The sequence below is a fragment of the Python bivittatus genome, unplaced genomic scaffold (assembly GCF_059951505.1).
Source record: "Python bivittatus isolate LINGU-HERP-01145 unplaced genomic scaffold, Pbiv_v1 ctg000580_np1212, whole genome shotgun sequence".
NCBI lineage: Eukaryota > Metazoa > Chordata > Lepidosauria > Squamata > Pythonidae > Python > Python bivittatus.
Window position 1 is genome coordinate 26259952 of NW_028277087.1, and position 17222 is coordinate 26277173.

The 17222-nt window shown below is 39.9% G+C and overlaps 2 protein-coding genes across 5 annotated transcripts in view; one reads left to right on the plus strand and one right to left on the minus strand.

Moving 5' to 3' along the window:
- Window positions 1–14187, minus strand: part of LBHD2 (LBH domain containing 2) — a 106499-nt gene extending 92312 nt beyond the window's left edge. Inside the window, exon 1 of the mRNA XM_088149799.1 lies at window positions 13751–14187. The gene's annotated coding sequence lies outside the window, so the exon portion shown is untranslated. The remainder of the gene's footprint in view (window positions 1–13750) is intronic.
- A 138-nt stretch (window positions 14188–14325) lies between these two features.
- The window catches only part of CDC42BPB (CDC42 binding protein kinase beta), a 120118-nt gene continuing 117221 nt past the window's right edge, over window positions 14326–17222 (plus strand). For all 4 annotated transcript variants that reach the window (XM_088149796.1, XM_015889125.3, XM_007434411.4 and 1 more), the window contains exon 1: window positions 14326–15029. In XM_088149796.1, coding sequence (XP_088005922.1) covers window positions 14852–15029 — 178 coding nt within the window. In that variant the 5' untranslated portion in view covers window positions 14326–14851. The remainder of the gene's footprint in view (window positions 15030–17222) is intronic.

Here is a 17222-nt window from a genome sequence, read left to right on the forward strand (position 1 = left end):
AGTAATTTTTTTTACTAGATTCTGCGCTCCTCCGTATTCCACATGCTTCCAAGCAAAATCTCAGTATTTCATAACATTTTTTAATCTTTTTCTGCGAATAACTTATATTAAATTCATACAAAGCAGAAGACATTTTTTTGTCTTAGGAGAGTTATCAAGATTCTACAGATACCCCTATAGAGACATGGGCCAGTGTTTCTAACACAACATCCCCACATGGATGTAAATGTCATTGTTAATCATTGTTGAGTCATTTTTAATAGAAAGGCAGGGTATAAATGTCATCTTATTTGCTTTCATATTTTTGTTTTTCTTTTAAGGGATTGTAAGCTACCTTGTGAGCTTTGAGACCCAGAGGCAATATAATAAAGTAATCTAATGGAATTGTGCTGACACCTGAAAGCCCCATTGTGCTAGACACTCCACGTGAATAGGACCAGTGTCCCTTCCCCAAAAGCTTGCAGATGTTGAGGAGGGACAACAGATGGAAGGAACAAAGGGATGGAGAGACTGTGAAGTAACAGCAAGGCAATGCTTATTAGTCTGAGTAAGCTGCTTTCCCTACATGCCAGCTGCCCAACTACTGTCACTAATTGATCCTAGTGTTTAATGAATTGGTTCTACAATGTTAACTTCAGAGGGGATAAAAAAATAAAATCTTCAGATTTCGTTCCTGTAGATGACATCCCATTATATTTTAAAGCTATCTCTCTAATAGGCATCATATTGCATAACAGTGTGAGTCTTCTTTACCTCATATCCTACCATCTATGTTCTGTGAATGAGCTTTATCAGATACGCATCTAATAATGTTTCTAATATTTGGTTAATGAGCTTGTCTTTGAACAACATTATAAATACCCATTCCCATAATTTAGTCTCCCCAGTCCAGGTTTCATACCTCATTTTTAGTTTCAACTACTGTAACCCTAGTATTTTCCAGTTCATATGAAAACATATATTTTGTCTGCATTAGAATGTGTACTACTGGACCTGCAAGTTGACTAACCAGTTATCCAAAGTTCTGCAATTGTGGGCTTCTAGCAAATTTGTAGGCACCATCCCTTCCCATCATTTCTCAGTTCTGGATTCTCTCCTGCATGGTTACAAAATAAGGCTTGCTATGAAAATTAAACGGAATAAGCTACAATTAGGATTCAGCACATTTTGCCTCAAAAACAGAGGTCAGCAATCTTTTCTGGTCCTACACATCTGTTCTCATAGGCAGAGGCAATTTGATAACCAAGTCAGATGATCCAAGAAAAAGAAGAAAAATCCATTTATGAGAAGAAAGCCACCAAACCTATAGGATTCCTCCAATACCCAAACTATGAATTGACTAGAGTATTTGAATTAAGGCAGTGTTATTTGTCACCATATAAAGCTTCTGCAAGCTTTCTGGTAGATTAATATTTTCTGGCTGGATGATTTTTATTTTGGGTTAAGAAGAACTAAAAACACAAAGAATTACCATAAATCTCTAGAAGAAAAGAGGGAAGATGGCAACAAAGGCTTCTCTTCCAGTCACCATCTGTGTGTCTAAGACAGCAACTTTTTCCTACTGACACCAGACTAGCAAGAAGAAAAAGATTCTGGTTTTGAAAAATATAGGTTTAGAAAAGTCTCCCCCAGACTAGTGCACTCTAGAAGTATTGGGACTACTGGGGAATTCTGGGACTCCTTGGAGGAGGAGTCTCCTGGTGAAGACAGGCTGCTTGAGAAGTTGACCAAATTCCTATTCATTTACAATTAAAGGCATATAATAATATGATATCATGCTTATATTTTAATCAGTCAGATAGCTGATGTATTATTATTGATGGCAGTTTTAGGGAACAGCACAGCACTAGTAAAATCAGCAGGCCCAATGACACCATCATTAATGGGCATATTGTATAGACCGAATAGAGAGGGATGACATAGATCTCAGCACCAATTGATGAAGAATATAAATTCTGACATGGTCCACATAAAATTAAAAGAAAGAAGAAGCAAGAGGTGATTTCCAATATGATTTTTTTTCCTTGGCAGTTATTTCATTTAGAATGCAATGAAAGAGAAAAAAAATTACCTTGCTGAAAAACCATAACCCTCCTGGCATGATGGGAATGGATATTTATAATGTTGTGGATATGGAGAAGGTTTTTTTTCCTCAATGAAAAAATGATATGCAAGACTCGTTGAGCAGACTACTGCATTTTTTAAATCCAGATTTCAAATCTAACTCATTGGTTGATGAGATTTATAACAATTCCTTTACAACATGCCTTACAGAAAACAGAATTATAATTCTTTTTAACAACAAGAAATGATCAGACATTTTTATAGTTGAACAGATAATTTAGCTATATAGGTTAAGAATGTCATAAATGGATCCTCCCTTGCAACTGCCTCATGCAACATTCAGCTACTGATTTTGCTGGGACAATAGACAATACTGGGTATTGATATTTCTGAGATCATTCCCCATTTACTGGACTTTTACTCTAAACAAAGGGCATGCCCAAAACATACCTAACTTCACATCCCAGATTGATTTTCCTATAATTCAGCCTTATCCTATACAAATATTGTAGTAATCACACAGTTATTTTCTATTAAACATGTATTCCTAGGAATCACTTGGTAGACACCTGATCAGACCATCTAAGGTCTGAATCTCCCTCCTTAGAAGACATTCCCACCACCCAAAGAAAATCCCTGATACAGTGACCTTCCTTTGTGTTCAAGAAGTTGGCAGAAAGGCCAGAACCTACCGTGGAATTGTAGGAAATCACTCTGAAGTATGATTAAAAAAATAAGCTCCTAAGACATTCAGGTCCAGTAAGACATTTAAGTCCAGTAAGACATATTTAGTAAAATACTAAATACTTAAAATACGGATTGCAACACTCATATTCCGGGGTCTGGCAGGAATCAAGTAGATAGCAAAGTGTATATAAAAAGTACCATAATTCATGAAGAGTTAGTATAAGTAGGAAGGATATCACAGCTTTAATTGTGATTAATATGAAACAGTTTATTCATAAAACCTGTCCCTCTTTTTAATTTAATCTTTATTATAATAAAGCTTTATTCTGCTACAGTTCTGTATCATTGATTAGGTTCACACAGTATGCTTAGCTGTGGTTTGGTTTTTGTTTAATGTGCTATGAGAAAGAAGTCAACTGTAGTTTATTCAGCATGGTTAAACAAATCTTGTTTTAGAATGATGTAATACAAAGGATCCTAGAGGAAACAGATTATCTGGATCTATTTCAGTTAGGATTTAGGCCTGGTCATGGAACAGAAATGCCATTGGTCACTCTGATCAATGACCTTCACTGGGACCTAGATGGGGGAGTGCACCCCACTTGGTCCTTTTACAACCCTTGGTAGTGTTCAATACCAAATTAAATCAGTTTGGTACTGAACCGTAATTTATTTTTGTGACCAAAGATACGACACTTTTACAGCATAAGATTCCAAGTATGGAATGAATTAAATAATTTATTCATAAAAAACGTATGTGCTTACTAAATCATACTAAAGGTAAATGCACAGTTGACCTCAATTGCAGTGCTCAAGAGGAGAAGCTTAGATTCCCTATGGTTAAAGCTTGGCTGTGATAGTATTCACCAAAGTAAGCTCACTGTTCTTTTTTAGTTGATAGAATGTGAGAAAAGTAGAGATAACCTATTTTCTCATACACAGTGGCTTTCTCATAGAAAAAGGGGGGCTGCTTCTGTGCTGGCAAGAGAGAGGAGAGAATACAAGACTTCTGGGAAAAGAAAGAATGAATGGCTGGCAACTCTCCAAAATGGATTCTAGACCGTGTTGACTGTTGAAGGATTATTGGTTCCCAGAGACCCTAGGACAAAACCACTGAAGTGGACGGTGAGCAGGGGTTCCACAGAAGACCTACTGAAAGAAGAAGAGGGGGGAAGAGGGTCAGTTCTACTGATCACAGATGGCTTTCATGAAGAGCTGGAGAAGGGAGAGACCACATCTAGCCAGCCTAACAAAGAGAATGCTGGCTCCAGTAATTAACTCCTTTTTTAAACTCTAAGTAGGAATCTAGTAATACAATGCACGCTTTTAGTTACTACATTAGACTATATGCATACCCAGAAGAAAGGTAGTTTGCTTTAAAAATGCTGGACCAAATGCTAATAAATCAAGACCACAAATTCATCAAATCAATTGGTTTTATACTGCTTTATATTGTTTTATTGGGTGTAAGCTGCCCAGAGTTGTTTTAAGATGGATGGCTATAAAATATTTTAAATAAATAAATAAAATAAGTCTATTTCTTGCTGTTCTCCTGCTCAACAGAAGCAGAGTGGGGAAAAGGAATCTGGCTAATTAGTTGCTGTTTAGATGTTGTAATTAAATGACGCTTGGATTACTTTATATACCTGCAAATAAAACTAATAACTGCCATTATGGTGCTAATAAAAGGAAAAAAAATCACAAGTTGTACACTGTCAGTTGGCCCTTGTGACACTGGTTTTACAGAATTAAATTAATTACAGTCTAAATTAACAACTCAATATTTGTTTACATAAGGCTAAACTTAGAACACTTGATTATAAGTTTATCTGTATAATTTAACCTAGGTGTTCCCTCTCTACTTACAAGACACTTTTCACAGAACATGTTAAATCATAGTTTATTTAATCATAGTTTATTAAATAAGCAATAATTGGCTTGATAAACACAACTTGCTGAGCCATCAGTCAGGGTGGATAGCTTCTGCCTTTTGGGATCAACTATCAGTTGGAAATGGAACCAGCAGTCAAGAAATATGCCACAGGTTAGGGTATCAATAAAAATCTTGGAAATGATTTATGTCTATACCTATAAAGATTAGAATCATGTTGGCAGTAGATTTCCCTGTGACACTTTATGGAAGTGAAAGAAGCAGGATAAAAGGAGTATTGATGCATTTGGACTTTGGTATTGGAGAAGAATCCTGAGAATACCATGGATAGATAAGAAAACAAATAGAACAAATCAATCCAGAGTTCTCCCTTAAGACACAAATGATCAGGTTTAAATTAACATATTTTGGACACATTATATGAAGATCCAGCTCCCTTGAGAACTCTGTACAATAATGCTGGGAAAGGTGGAAGGAAAGAAAAGAGGAGGACAACCATTAGCAAGGTAGACAGATTCAATTACAGTGGTGATGGGTGCACTGTTGGGAGACCTGAAGGGCCAAGCTGGGAACAGATCATCCTAGAGGAGGTCTATGTGTATGTGGTCACCAAGAGTCAACACTGACTTGATACTGTAATCAATAAATTGCAATAGTTGGATACATACAATACATTAAGCCAAAGCTAAACAAACCACATCATCTCTTTTCATTATCTATGAGCCCAGCCACTGACAATTTAGCAGCCTCCTGTTAGGTTTCAATAGAATTTTCTTAAGGAGAAAAATATTTACTCTGAGGATAGATGATGGATCATTGAGATTACTTCATAACTTTCATCAGGCAAAGGGCTATTTTGCTCAGGGGATGGAACAGCTGGCACAGTTTAATTATTCAACTGTATGTTGTCAAGGAAAGCAACACCTTAATGCAGATACATTATTTCCTTGTCTAGCAGAAGAAACTAGAATAATCAGAGATATGAGCAAGCCAGTAAATTATAGCAGATGATCCTTTTCAAGAAATGGAAATCTCTCAGTTCAAGACTCTAATGGATGCTAATGGAAAGATGAAGCAATAAGAGTTTATAAAGGACTGGAAAGGTTAATTATGGAAGCTAGTTCCTGTCTCATTATGACTCTGCTAGTCACAATCAATGACTCAAGAGCAGTTACACACTTTAAAAGAAAAAAATGGATTCTCCCTGAGGGAAGCTCTGTCTTAAAAAGTATGATCAGAGCTGCCCAAGAGATATAAAAAGATTTAACTAAACAGGTAAATAAAAATCTGAATAAGAAAGACCTAGAGCTGTTAGCTAGAGGCCTAGATGGAAGAAATAGGAGATAAAGAGATTTTTAAAAATTACAATGGGTAGATTGGTGAAACAGGATTACAGATCACTACAGTTTATCATTCTCTGATTTTCAGAAATCAGAGTCACAAAAAGCCTGGTCATCAATTTTATTTGTTTCAGGAAAACTCAGTAGAATACCATCATATGTGTTTTTTTAATCAATAAACAATAATAAGATCATCACTAATGATAGTGTAATCCACTTCTGGCCATCCATTTGCATCTCTGTAGAACAGGTTTAGAAGAAAAACATCTGCTAAATCATTTTTACTAGAGGCAGTAGTCAATGGTGGAATTTTTCCTAGTTTTTTTTTTAAAGAATATTCTTTTAGGGAACATTCAGTAACTTTAATTTTGCTTTTAATGATATTTAATATTTTATTGTTTCAATATGATTTGTTTATTTTAGTTTATTATTGTTTGTTTAAACAATATTTATTGTTTAGTGACACTGGTGGCAATGCACTAAATATTGTTAATAAATTAAAATGTGTGTAGTTATAAGCCTATACACACACACACACACACACAATATTTCTTAATTATTTACAGCAACTGCAGGGCTGCTCCCATCCTCTTCCCACAGCTTTTATGTTAAAGCTGATGTTTTGCCACAAGTATGCTAGAATCAGAGACAACACAGTGGAGGGCAATGCCACCATCAATATGTGTTATGCAACAACCCAAGAGAAGGAATTCTGAATACACAAATCCTGGTTGTGGGATTTTTTTCTAGTTCAGTAACAGTTAATGCTAAACCTTGGAAGCTTTTGGTGCCAGCTCAAGATGTATTAGTTCAACCAGGCTATTGATTAAAGTTATACTGATCTTTCTCCTGTTTTGTTATTGATATTCTAGTGTTAAATCCTGCTATGATTTTGCAGCTAGTTTTCTGGATGTTAAGATATGGAGGGTTGGTTAGTTGGTTGGCTGGTTATTAATTAATTAATTAATTAATTAATGTAAAGTCATTGCACTGTCTTGTAAATAATTTCAGTTTATTGCATCTCTGCTCTGGACTTCTTTTTAAAGATGAAAAGGATAATCAAAATGTTATAAATCATCATCTACAGGAAGGCAAATACTCCTTCAAATTGAAGTCAAGTCCTGATGACTATATAGACATGTCCATATAATTTTCTTGGCAGCAAGAAGGAATTGTACACAATTCTTGGTGGCACTGCAGTTTTCTGTAGCAGAGAGAGCTTTTTAAAATGACACCTATTTAGTTGGCATGGCTTTTGTACCAAGAAGGTAATGGTATCTGTATATCCATTCACAAGGAGGAAATATAAGGGTGCTATTACAGGTTTAGCCTACTTGCTGAAGTTGTGCTTCCACAGGAGCTGCCAGAGTTCATCCAGTCCCCTTTGTCACTGCAGCTTATTGTCCCTTATATGCCTCCATCAGAGCCACGGGAGGAGATATTCCGGGGGGGGAGCTTCTCTTTTTTACCCCATTGCCAACTCCTAAATCTTGCTCCTCTTTCTCAGGAAGGATGAGGAAGAGGAAACAACTCATATTCCTTGCGGAAAAATAATCATGGGAGGGGGAATCCAGATAGAGGCTGCCATGTATAGGAAGCCCCTTCCCCCTTCCCCCTTCCCCCTTCCCTGGTTTGGCAAGTAATGACAGCAAGAAACTTCTACTGGTACTAGTTTTTGAGTGAAAGAAGATGCTATTGCAGCCTATCTGAATAGGATTTATAGGCTGATAGACTTGATAAAGGTTAAGGAAGATGGAGTTCACAATGTTACTCAGGCTCATTCTTCCCTGTGATCACTTCTTGGGGTAAAGCCTCTTATAGGAACTCACAATCAAGAAAGCAAAGTTCTCAAAGGTTCAGAGAAGGAAAATGTATTTCAATAAGCAAGGGTCAGGTTTCAGAGCCTTGGAAACTGGGGATCTCACTTACTTGTTATTAATTGTATTGCTTTTATTTTAGTCAGGCAGTGTACAAAATAAACCAGCCAACCAACTAACCAGTGAGTATGTTAAGGAAGAGCCTCCCTGTTTTCTTTATCATCATTCTAATAGAGTCTTGGTTTGATGGGGAAGATGCTAATTGCTTATTTGACACCACAAAAAAGTCAATTTCTTCTTCTTGTGCCATATTTTGGAAATATCCATTTTCATTTCCCAGGTCAGAGAATTCATCACAGGTGCTGTTCCCATGTTCAGCATGAATAATACGGGTAAAATGAACAAATTAAAGCTTAATTTCTGAGAGGGAGGACCATAGCATTGTGTTTTGACCATTCTTGTAATTTTTACTAACATATTTGTATTTCACAACACACCTTGATTCCATTACTTGTGAAGAAAAATAAGATAAAAAGAGCAAGGATAAAAAGTGGGTGATTGGTTCTCACACTGTGCTGTGCTATCATGTGGTTTGTTTGATTTTAGCCTGCCGTGCCCTTTCTAGGGCTGCTCATTCACCTTTAGCCCCCACCTGGTGCTCAGCTCTCACCTGTGGCTCCAAATAACTGTAACCTGCACAGCGGCCACACCCTGGTAAACCGTCTTGGCAGATGGGCCAAACCAGGTGAGGGTAGCCAACGGGTCTTCAGCTCTTGGTGAGAGAGGGATTTGTCTATTCCAGCATGTGAATTCTGGCCCTGGCAGATTGAGCGGAGGACACTGATCAATGGTCCAACGGTCAAGAAGGCAGGCCCAGCAGGCGTGTCACACTAAAAGCATGACAAGACACTTAGATTCCTGCAGCAGGAGGTCTCCTCTCCAGCCACAATGGTTCTCTGTGCCACTGGATTAAGGTCTTTTATGCCGAGAGAGTGGGACTGCCCCTGTGTAACAGCTATTCCACTTAAAAAACTCCATCATGCACAAGTTTCTATTGTGCAATTCATTTTCATCTAAAATTCATCTGCAAATCATCTCAGTCCAAACATAATTCGTTGAGCCTTCGGCAATGGGGGAGTGGCGAAGCAGGTGAAGATGACCACTGGCAGTTATAGTCACAAACGTGCACACGGGCAGCCCTTGAATCAGTGGTCATTCATCTCAGTATCTGTGGCAGCAGAGATATCTGGCAGTATCCAGGGCAACTGGGCAGCCCTTCTAGGATAGCACTGCCCACCCTCAAATGAGGGAGGGGGTTAGAAAAGGTACCTTAAACATTGCTTGCCCCACAACATCTGGCTAGCTAACCCCAGCTGGCAGATCATCACCTTAGCAGTCGAGCATCAAGAAAAACAAATCAACGAAAACTAATTTTCAGAGCCTGGAACGTCCGTACCTTGCTGGATAGAGACAAGGTATCAAGGCCTGAAAGACAAACAGCATGCATAGCAGCCAAACTCTGCTGTTATAGCATTGACACTGCTGCACTCAGTGAGACCAGGCTGGCAGTTCATTACAGGAAGCAGCGAGTGGATATATGTCCTTTGGGAAAGGGAAACCACAGACTGACAACAGGACTCGTGGATTAGGTTCTGCAGTGAAAACTGCTCTGCTGAAGAACATCTCTGTACCCACTGGAATAAATGAACACATTATGAAGTTCTGCTTTCCTGTCAGCAAGTCCTGGTATGTAACCATTGTCAGTGCCTACGTACCAACTCTCATGAGTCCAGACAAAGACAAGGAAGACAAAGACAACCTCCACCAGCTCTGAAGACGGGTGCTGCCAAAAAGTGAGAGAAAACCATGAGCAGTGTCACAGAATGACACCCAAAGTTACTACAACAATGGACTTCCATTGCCCCCATCGTACTAGACTCTGTGCTTCCAGACTGGGACTGCAGAGCCCTTTCCGTGTCCACAGATGAACTGCACAACAGTGTGTCTTCTTCGAACCCAAAGGACTACCATATAATGGTGACTTTGGTCACCATTTGTTAGCCTAATCTACCTCTCAAGGTTATTGTGAGGATCAAAAGAAGGCTGGGAAGAGAACACATAGGTTGCTTTGAATACTGGATGAAAAGCAGAACATAAAAGCAATTAAATAGAGAAGCTCAGCAGGCTTGTATGAATGGAAATGTTCAAATTGTACTCAGTCTTCTCTGATGTGGAGGAAAAAAGCCAATATTATCCATTTACTATTACATAACTGTGAATAAACACATAAAAAACAGACATATCTCGCTGCTACATTTCTGAGTATTTCCTTTAAATCCATAATGTGTTTTAAGTGGCTTCCATAACAATGGATGGTCCTATGCCAGTTCTCAACAGGCAGCCAATTGAACAAGCAATAGTGGTTTTCACACACTGTCCCCTGCTGTTTTGTTGTTTTTGCCTTTGGCCAAAGTACAATGTCCACCTCCCCCCAAGACTTAGAAGAAGAAAAAAAAGAGAGAGAGGCAACCTTTTCAATATGCTAGACCTTTTCCTGATTCAAGCTTATCACTGACATTAAAAGCTCATCTAAGGTTGCTCTGTTGCAATAAAAACTTCAAGAACGGAACAGAGGATTATACAGTGTGCCTTAATTTAATCAGGTACCTCACAGGCAATCAGAATACTTTGGCTGAGGGCTACTGAATGGGTACATTATGTATCTCAAGGTGAGTATTTTCAAGAACACAATCAAACATTCAAGGTGCACACTTCTTTCCAAGGTACCTGCACTATAATATCTTACATTCATGCATGTTGGGTTATTGAGTGGGTGCAGCGGAGAACAGTGCTACTTTCATTTCTAAGAATCCCATGATCTTAGCTTCACCATAAAAGAAGAGAAGGGGAAGGAAAAGGCCCCTATGTCAGCTTATGGGAGTACTTATACGTGTGCTGCAAAAGTGTTGCTTTTAGAATAGTCTGATATATTCTTGCAGCTTGTTTAACCATAGCAAAGGCAAGCTGGCTCTTTTCCCCAAGACTCTAGTGCTAGATTTGTGAAAAAAGAACAGAGGACTCAAGGGAGGTGGGAAAGGCAATACCTATACAATTCAGCTTTATTTCCAGTGAAGCTGAACATGAGAAGCTGGTGGGAATGTGTAGAGGAATTTCCTCTGCTGAAGATATTTACTTGTCTATCGGGATGAAATGAAGGGAAAGGAAGAGAGAAACAGGGCTACTATATTATCTTTCCTGAGTAGCTATTCCAATCAGATGCTTCCCTTTTATCAATTGTCACATGACAACAATGGTCATGCTGTCTAGAAATTTATGAGATTGCATTTCCAAGAGATCTCAAGGGCACCAAGTTGGAGAAAGCTGATGTACAGCCCTAACAGTTTCTGCAATGTGACTACTGGTGTTTCTCAGTTTCCCCATTGGTTTCTTTAACTGATTAGTCTAAAACCCATGATCTTTGTGGGTGGACTTTCCTTAAGCAGTTTCCTGTTGCCATCTAACACAGGATGTCACTCTTGTATTATCTACCAAATTTCTTGGAGAAAAGCCAAGAACAAAGGACTCAGACTACACCTTAGTTTAGAAATCCTTTCTGAAAATTTACTTTTAAACATGTGCACTTTGAGGAACATTGCAGGAGGGTGCTGGTGAACCCAGAAGAAATCACTTTGTTTACATAAGGTTTAGCAAAAGTAGTTTTAAAAACAATTTCATAAGATACAAATAAGGAAATCATGTTTGTATTTTTCCACTGAAAAGTCAGGCAGGAAAAAGGAACTGTTGGGACATATTTTTCCCTTCATAGCCAAGTCACTTTTATTTTTAGCATTCACCTCAGATATCAGCACCACCCCACTCCAAGCCTGCATAGTCTATGATTCAGAAGGCTGAATGCAGGCAACCATTGTGTGTGTGAGAATTCCTGATATCTTCATTCCCAGACAGGCAGCTGAAGCAAAATAGTTACTGAGCTTTTCATGGGCTGACTAGCATTTGGAACATTGCATCACTAATTGTGTATGCATGGCCTTAGAAAACTACTTGAAAATGTGATATTATTTTGAATTATGCAAACGCCATGTTCTTGAGGCCAGATGGTCTGCACATGGTACTAGTCTGGATTATGTTATCTGTAATTTGTTGACTAAAGCACAATTGGCTGGATTTGTATGCATACTAGGCAAAACCAAACAAACCACAATGTAGCTAGCATGATGTGTAGATCCAAACCATTGCATCCAAAGAACTTCATTAATAAAAGATAGGCAATAACATGCAATCTATATGCAGCAATAAGATAGTTTTTAAATATATATCTATATCTCAATTGAAATAACTGGTATGTGACACCAAACATATGCTATTTGTGGCTGACTACGAGTTTGTTTGGATTTGTTGTGAACCCAGTTACTGTGGTATCTAAACTCAATTGCTTAATATGATGTATGAAACCATCTAATTACAGCTTACTCAACAGACCATGACAACCTCAATAAATTTAAAGTATAGCATCTGGATCAAAGGGGTTGAAGGTAAGTGTATAGATCTGAATGACAGGGATTCAAAAGCTTGAGACTTCAGTTTAAAAAGCTACAAGAACAGTTTAAGTGGTACCAAACTAATGGCACTGCATGCAGTTGCTATCTACTTAATTTCCTTGCTAAACATGCACCTAAGCCCATTATCACAACTTCCAGGTAAGGACTTCAAGGAATCTTTGTAAGAATCTCAAGATCACCAACAAACAATTATTATGTTTATTTTCAAGACCCAGCTCTGTATTTTAAATAATCTCTAACACTTTTAGTATTTGGGACAGACAATCTTGGATTGGCAATAGATGTACTTTGGATAGGGAAGATCTGACTTGTCAATACATCTGGTACAAATCATATGAAGGATCTCAGCTTGGACCCCTAAGAGGTGCTGCAAGTCAGAATAGACCAACAGTCCAATCCAATACTTTACAACTTCACATGTTCCTGTTATACAAGAAACCAGACTTGTGATACATACCAATTGCTGACCCTTAACAGTACACATACACTTGCTTGTGGTACATCTGAGATATTTTTATTTGTTGTTTCTCTTTATACTATTCTAACTGGATGTGAGGTGGTACTGGGTTCTGAAACCGTCCCTTTCTATACCAATTTTTGAAAATTGTATTTCATATTACTCTTGGATTTTGAATATTTAGTGGTTTGTTCCCTTCAGTGAGGAAAATTATAATGAACATAGTGGACATTTTGCATTGCGGTCTCTTAAAAAGATAAACCTAATAACTTAATCCTATTTTTATTCAGGTTTTATTTCTGTTACACAGTGAACTGTAATTTAGCCTAGCATGTTATAGTAAACCAATCTATGTAATTAGTTAATAGGTTCAGTGTGTCATATGAACCCAGAAAATTAGACTAAATAGATCATGGGTAAGCATGTAATGTGAAAACAGTCTAAGAAGGTAGTCCTACTTAATTCAGTGACTCTTGTTTTCAAGTAAATGGGAATAGCATTCCCTCAGAAATGACAGAAATTACCCTGAGATATCCACAATTTGGACCCAAGTAGATGGCACCATCACCGTGACTTGACTGATCTTGAAATCTTAATCAGAGTAAGACCGGGTTAATACTAGGAAATTTAATCAGAGTAGGCTAGACAGAGATGTCAAAAAAACATCCTGGAAAAGGGAAGTGGAGGAAAAGAATAAGTCCAGCTTTGTACAGCAATGTGACCAAGAAACAATTTTCCCAAAATGTACTTTTAAAATCTTCATCAGTTAAATTAAGGCTACCAGATTCGGGCTGCAAAAATCCGAACTAGATGGCAGCTAGAAAATACAGAAAACGAACACTTTGATGCTGTTTAATGGTTGCCAGTATTTTTGCGGATTTGGTAGTTTGTTAAAATCTCAGCGGCTCACTCACCTGATGAATCATAGCAATCTGCGGGGGGAGGATATGGAAATAGATGAGCCCAATGTTATTACTTTGCTATGAAAGATCTAGTCTATGTTCGCACAACACACCGACCCACGAATATCTAAACGATGTTTACTGAATTTACCCAATTGCCTGGGTTTACCCAGCCTTTATAAACGGGATGCACTTATCAAGAATGAGTAGTAACTTATAATAAATCTAAAGCATTTGGGGCGTGGGAGCCACGAATATGCTGACGGGAATTCCGGTGCATTGCTTGTTTCAATCCACTTGGCAAAGGGAAGGGTTGGGATACGTGACGAGAAAACGGCTGGGTTTGTTTTTCCCGAGGGCTTCCAGGTTGCGCAACTAGCGAATCTGCCGAAAGGTTTCTTCCCTACGTTCCGTCGCGGCTCTCATCCCTCCCTGATCTTCCTGTTGCCCGGATGGTCACGGCCAGTGGGAGCGTTTCCCTAGGAACTACGGCAAGAGGCGAGGACCAAGTCCTTCCGGCTTTTGCTCAGGCCACTTTTCCAGTCCTCTCGCCCAGTCCGTTGCATCCCGCTCCCAAGCGCCAGAGGAGGGCGGGGGCGGATGGGAAGTGGGGCTGAGTTGAGAGAGGCGGCCTGTTTTGAGGGCCGGGGATAGCTTTGACCACCGGGATGACTTTGCTGCACCACCTTCGCAGTGGCGACCGTCGCGACTGAAAGCCAGGGCTTCTTCATCTTCCTCCTCCTCCTCCTCAGCCGTTGCCAGGCGAAGTGGGAGGGCGGGTCCGAAGGGGAGGGACCAGCCGATGGACCAGCCGGGCCTGGAGCGGAGCCCAGAAGAGCTGCTCTTCGGAAAGGCCTCGCAAAATGTGGGCGTAGCGTGGAGGCGAAGCAGCCCCCAGTCTTGCCGGGCCCAGGGCCCCTCGCCGCCCGTCGGAAGGCGCTGAGCGGGGAGCGTCTGGCCAGGCGGATGCCGCCGCCGCTGCCCCGAGCCTGAGGCGGCGGCTCTTTCCTCCTCCTCCTCCTCCTCCTCCGCTTCCCTCTCCGCCTCGATCGGCCTCTCCCTCCTGCCTTGACCGACCAGCCGCCCGGCTCGCTCTCCTCACCCGCCGCCACCATGTCGGCCAAGGTGCGGCTAAAGAAGCTGGAGCAGCTGCTGCTGGATGGGCCCCGGCGCAACGAAAGCGTCCTGAGCGTTGAGGCGCTGCTGGATCTCCTGGTCGGTCTTTACACCGAGTGCAGCCGGGACTCGCCGCTTCGCAGGGACAGGCTTGTATCCGACTTCCTCGAGTGGGGTAAGAAAGGGACGTGGGGGAGGGTAAGAGAACCGGGCTGGGAGTTTTGTTGGATCGCGCCTTGAAGGGCGCCTTCCTCTCCGGTCGAACAAGTCAGTGCCACTTGTTTCCGAGTAGGCATGGATACGATTAAGCCTGTTTGTACTACGAGAGAAAGCGAGAGCGCCTATCTGTTAACAGGAGTTTGAGATTATCGGGTTGGCTAGTTCGTAGAAACCTGAGACAGAGATGTATATAAGGATAGAACTGGCTGCTGTAGTTGGAGAAGGTAAGGAGGAAGAAGAATTACTGGGATAATTAACAGACGGATGGGAAAAGGAGCACATCCCCTGTCAAATTGGCTAAGGCAGCAGGAGGAGTGAGGATATTACCTGATCATGGGGGATAGGTTCACTTTTAGGAGACTGGGATGGCACAAATTAGACACTATTTGGAACAGGGGCTTAGTAGATAATAAAGTGGTGGTTCGGTAAGGAAACGGCAACAATGAACAAAGAGAGAGCTATTTCTGTTATAAAAGCTTTTACAGAGCCAGTGTTGGATATTTTTGGTGAGAAGTATCTCAGCTTATTGATTAGAATTCTGTTATGAGACTTTGGGAGTGGTAACAGTGAGGATGAAGGAAAGTGTCTTCACTCAGTGATGACTGATGTGCATTGGCTGCATCAGATTACAAAGAAGGAAGAACCAAAGTATTATCCAAGGTGGGAGAACATTTTTTTGATAATAATTCATAATGACCTACAGTTGCTGTAATAGGACTTGCATGAATTCAATGGTAGCAGTGCTTCTGGACATGAATAGGAGATGGTAAGACCAGGGAACTTGCTATGAGTTCATCTTAAATTATGGACTTTGTCACTCTGTGTAACTTATAAGAAAGAGGGAAAGTTAGAACAGTATTGGTTGAAGGTGAATTATGGAGAACAGGATGTGAGTGAAAGATACACTGCTTCTGTAAAGTCAGAACAGACATGATTTTAGGGCAGGAATGATCGACATATGGAATAGCTCCAGGCACTACTGTGATCAGAAAAGGGGAAATGGAGAACTAAGTCTAGCAAGAGCAATACGCTAGGAACTTTGTGGGAAAAAAATTGCATATTGTTGGCAGTTTAAGAAAATGGGACTAATCAACACAGCCCATGCAGCTCTTGACAGAAATATTGTATTTATCTGAAATGAGAAGTGAAGAAAAGTCAGAAGACACTTTTATATTCAAGGCTGTAGGAAGGAAGTGTTCATATCCTGAAGGTGACAGTTCAGACTGTCATCCTGACTAATATGGGGGGGATGGATTAGATTCCATTAATAGCACAGCCAGATGGACTGTTAGAGATGTGGGATGAATTCATAGCTAGAATTAGTTTAAATTAAGAATTTTTCTTCACTGTATCTTAAAGAAGAATTTGGGGTCAGTGCTACTTACAGTAACTGAGGAATCCAATGCACCTTCTTGGTGTGCTGTAATATTGGAGGCTCCAAGGAATCCAGTGCAACAGGGTAATTAGATGGAAGGGAAGGAAGATAAATGCATCTCTCCATTCCCTTCCTGAACTTTTTTTTTTTAAAATAATCCTTCCATTGCAAGCAGATAAATCAAATAATACATAAAGCTTGGAATCCCCAGTGTGGCTTCTGGAAGCTAGAGAGATCCCACCAACATATTCTTAGTGCTCAGCAATCTTCCTGCCTAATTTTATTTTATAGATTATTTTGATTATGAAAATGTATGGGAAGTTAGCATGCTGCAAAACAAAGCACCAGGCTCAACCAGAACCTGATTTTCCAACAAAACCTCTGAGTGCCACATAAACTTCAGAGACATTCTTAGAAAATAAAATGGTGGTTAGCTGCAACCTTGTGTGTTGCTTGCATCCATCTTGGCAATTGTTTTGTGAGAGTGCTCATAATATGTGCTCAAAGGCCCAAAAGACTATGTCCAGTGCTAGTTTAGAATGTAGCCTTAGGATGCAGTGGACCCATACCAGAATGCTTCTTTTTGGCTTTTCTCATGATAAGATTTGAAACTGGAAATTGGAGGAGATATTTTACAATTCAAGGTTGGAAATTCCTGGCTCTGATATTGGAGGGGGGAATTCTTCATGCATGTTATGAACTTCTCATGAGGACAAAAGGATTGCAGCTTTATCTTTTATTTTTTAGATTTATATCCTACCTTTCCTTCAGGAG